At 40.6% G+C, this 4,463-nt stretch overlaps 1 protein-coding gene across 1 annotated transcript; it reads right to left on the bottom strand.

The window, feature by feature from the left end:
* Positions 1 to 820: 820 nt before the first annotated feature.
* Positions 821 to 4,124, bottom strand: LOC135711622 (gustatory and pheromone receptor 32a-like). The gene is made up of 4 exons (XM_065234491.1): positions 4,050 to 4,124; positions 1,155 to 2,279; positions 990 to 1,088; positions 821 to 928 (listed from the first exon to the last, which is right to left on the bottom strand). The coding sequence occupies exons 1-4, from the start codon at positions 4,122 to 4,124 to the stop codon at positions 821 to 823; spliced, it is 1,407 nt and encodes a 468-aa protein (XP_065090563.1).
* Between the last annotated feature and the right edge of the window lie 339 nt (positions 4,125 to 4,463).

Genomic DNA, 4,463 nt, shown 5'->3' with positions numbered 1-4,463 from the left:
AGAATTAAAAAAAAGAAAGGTAAACAAAAAAAAAATCAGCTGATCCCAGTTATCACATGGAATGCCTTGTTTCGTTCACCTCGTACCTCCATATTGTTTAAGGTGGTGACTTTTTGGGCTTAGCTTTGGTTTTCATTTAGGAACTATTTTTTTTTTCTTTCTTTATTTAGGAGATTTTTAACCATTTAGGAACTACTCGATAGGTTTTGGTGTTGAAAATGGAGCGTCATAAGCGCCCCCAGAGATGTTGATCTCTGTGAAGGGGGCGCTGAACGCAGATAGCAATTTCACACTAGTTCAACACTTTTTTAGGTCATGTAGGATTCTATTTTGCTTATGATAAGTGACGTTATGTGACGCTTTAAATTTTACGTATTCTGTTCAGTTTTCATTCCAACGGGAAATGTTACACCAAGATTTGCATTAGTACATACATAGAATTTCAAATTCAAATGACCTTCGGGATAAATCCAGACAAGGGGCTGTCCCAAATCCACGTGAACGCTTTCACACTTTTAAGACATTCGTGACTTGTCCGGGGATGAGATTTGAACTCGTGACTTTGGCGTGATCGATTTTTACCAGTATCCCGGGACCGTCCCCTTTTTTGAGAGATTTTAGACGTTGTATCAATTAATGAATTGTTTTCATTATCGAAACTCCTTCTTTTGAATCGTTATAACCGTCATACTAAAAATCATCTAACGCACTGTGCTGGACAAGCTGTATGAAATCCAATTAACCCACACAAAAAAATTATCTCGGTGCATCACAAGCTCGAAGCTTCAATCAATGTTGCGTTATTATGTATAGTTACAAGTTACATCATTGAAAAACGCGACACAAAAATCGATTTCTTCACCTCATCGGCATATAAAATATAAAATTGTATATAAATAACCAAATATGTGGTAATCGCTCCAATCATCTGCAAATGGAAATAGAATTCAGTTATTGCGCTCTTTCCCACTGACATAGAAAACAATTACCCCGCACAGCATGTTGCAATCGATGAAGAAAAATCCCATCGCTGAGAACTTGAACATCTTGTTGGCCGTCTGAAAGGGTGTCGTTATCTTGATGATTTCCTGTCACAAAAAAAGCGTTATTTCTATGAGCAATGCGGGATTTCGAAAGGAAACATCACTCTATACCTCGGAGGTCATGTGACGTGATCCGCGAAGTTGAAGGTCGGCGACGAGGTCGTTTGCCACTTTTGAATGGTTGGAAATGTTTTCGCAGAGCAGGACAATGGTCAGCAGCACGGAAAGGTTCATGGCGATGGTGTTGAAGCAGACCATCAGGGACCAGATGGTGAATCCGTTCTTGCCGGTGAACCAGTACAGGATGGTGTAGCTGTAGTACAGTTGAATGGTGGTGATGATGAAGATCGACGTAAAGGTGATTAAGAACAGCAAACCGAAGTACTTGTCGAGTAGTTTGCAGATGTCGTGCAGGTCGTTGTAGCGATATAGGATCTTGGGTAGCCAGTAGTATTTGTTGTGACTGACATCGTGGAATTCAACTACGTGGAGGTTTTGTTTCGAGGTTCGTATGAAGCAGGTCGAGGCACGGAGCTTCATCGGGGCCTTTCTGTGATCAGGGACGTTATTCTGTTCCATGAGCAGAAGTTCGTTCAATATTTTGAAACGAGAGTTAACGTAAAGCAGAAGCAGAACAGCCTTGGTGACTGCTATGACATTGACTAAGTGAGGAAAGATGGTTATCAGCCAGTAGTCGAAGGTAACGTAGCCATTGAGCACAGTAACGTAGCAATCGAAGGTGGTCATCCCGATCAGAAACATGATGATCCCTGTGATAATACCGATGTTCCAGCGAACTTGAACCGTGTAGTTGGGATGGATTGCATCCTTGTTCAACTCATCTTCGAATTTCTTCAAAGAACGAATAATCTCCGCGAAGATTTTGACCTTGAACGCCGGCGAGATCAGCAGCGTTGTCAACATGATGGCATTGCTGATTAGTTGAAAATAGTTTGAAATACGAGAAATCCGATCGTTTCCATAGACCCTGGTGGCGATCGAGATGACGAGTGAAGTCCAGTACAGCGTGATGAAGGTTCCGATCCCACAGCACAGTGGCTTCGACAACTTGATCCGGGAGGTCTTCATATCGTACGGAATGAGGCCCAGAATGCGGTAGAATTTGGTGTTCATCTGAACGATTGAGGTGATTGTGGTGGTTGATGTCTTTTCCTTCATGTTTCGCCAGGTTTTGATGTTCATTCGTGGAACGTTTGCTAACTGTGGTAACAGCAGCTGCAAGCATTGGTCTTTTATAGAATGCTCCATTAGCGCTATGCTGAATAATTTAGTAACGATATAGAAACATGCAATGCATTAACTATTAGGAAATGGTTTACTTCGTTCTGATTTCATTTTGCGTCATTTAATAGAACGAATAAAAACGATGAATGATTACACTCATTTCGACGACAAATTTAGGAAAAAATCTGACGGCCTTATCAACAGTTTGTCTTATTTGTATTAACGTTCATTGATTGACAAATATTCCAGCAAGTTCATTATCATTAAACTGATATTCAACTAGAAGTTGCTAGACAAACACATTGATATGGGTTTAATTGCGTGCTGTAAATATGTACTAGAGTTGTAAGAATTCTTCCTCTGTGCTCCAATGACTGTAATTTGTGGTTGATAATGATAAGCGTAAGTGGCAGCTGTATGGACGACTGTTTGCATTTTTTGCTCAAAATGCGTTTAAGAATTGAAAAAAAGGAATTGGTCATCTGAACAACTTTGTTCCATACGGCAACTTACTGTACGGCCATGATCACCAGATATTCTGTGTTGAACCCAAATGTCATATATTATAGCGGCGTAGTTCCCAATTAAACCTATATCCAATGGCATAAGCATGTTGATCTAACCCAGTTCAACAATTTCGTTGAAATTAAACGGTTACATATACGCAAAATCGGCCAAAAAATCGATTTTTCAAAAATGGTCAAATTCGATTCGTATTTGTAAACACGTGTTAGTGTTAGCACAGACAAACAGACGTAACACTTTGAAAAAGTTTTTCTTGAAAACATAGTATCTCAAAACATAGGACCTCAGTAACGACATCTCTCTGGCTTCTCGTGGAAAACAAGATTGCTCGCTAACTCGCAAACAATATTGCATAAAAGTTCTATAGAATGTATAGAAACGTCAAAGTAATTCGATGTTAGCGCTGCGGCGAGTAGTTCGCGGAACTGATAATATTCAAATCAACCGTTAAATGCGTGAACGAAGATACACAATGAAGAGTTACGGCTGTTTGTCTATGGTATTAGTATTAATAAATACGTATTCGCATTAGTAAACACGTTACTGTTTGCGAACTGTAAAACTGGGTGCTGCCTCAAAAATGGCAGCAGACGTTTTTGGAGGCATTCATTTTTTGTAAATTCCACAATTGATGGTGCCCTTTGTGACGAATATTTTACTTCTTTTTCCACAGATGCAGATTTGCCAAATAAGGCATTTTGATGCAAATTTCGACATTTTCTTTTTCTTGAAACGATCATCCACTTGCAACTTATCTTTTTTGGTGTAAAACTTCTGTCCTGGTATTTTTTGGAAGTCAGCTTTGACGTATGTTTCATCATCAATCACACAGCAACTGTATCTGGTCAACATTTCTGTGTAGAGTTTCCTTGTGTGGGGTTTGGCAACAGATTGCTGGCGTTCATCGCGGTTTGGGATGTTTTGAACCTTGAATGCATTTAATCCAGTTCTTGTCTTTACCTTCTGCACGTACCTTTGCGAAACACCAACCTTTTTGGCAACATCACGTGTTGAAATGTTGGGATTTCGGGTGAAATTACCCTTCACCTTTCCCTACGCCTTCCTACATGCTGCTCCCGGTTTCCTTCCTGCTCCTTGCTTTTGATGCATTGTCAACGAACCTGTCCTTGAACCTGTTTGTAACTCTTGATACGGTTGAATTATTGATATGCAGTATTTTTCCTAAAGCACGACAGCTCTGAATTTTCCATGTGAACGTACAACATTTTTTCACACTTCCTTCTTCTTCTTCTTATTCTTCTTCTTTATATTCTTCTTCTTCTTCTTCTTCTTCTCCTTCTTCTTCTTCATTCCTTTATTTAAAGTCGGTATCTGTTCCTCAATCTAGTGCCAATCACCGACGGACATCGATTGCCATCCATTGACGGCAATCGAATGTGCAGGAAGTCAGCTTCCACACCTGCGTAGGATATCGCACCCATTCATCAACACACATGGGCTACAAAATGGTGAGTAGACAACCTGGAAGGAGCGGAATACCTAGCCCTGGTCCTCACAAGTTCCTACTTCACGCCTCCCCGAGTCATATGATAACAAAAGACTACCAGCTAAAACATGGACACAGCTGGGTGGCGTAGCCTGGGCAATGTTGCCAGTCCGGTGAAGAGGCGCAACGCGAACACTGGCGTG

This window comes from Ochlerotatus camptorhynchus, unplaced genomic scaffold (assembly GCF_037179485.1).
Source record: "Ochlerotatus camptorhynchus isolate MF236.1 unplaced genomic scaffold, CSIRO-AGI_Acam_v1.1 ptg000434l, whole genome shotgun sequence".
NCBI classification, from domain to species: domain Eukaryota; kingdom Metazoa; phylum Arthropoda; class Insecta; order Diptera; family Culicidae; genus Ochlerotatus; species Ochlerotatus camptorhynchus.
This window is presented reverse-complemented; position numbering and strand designations above follow the sequence as displayed.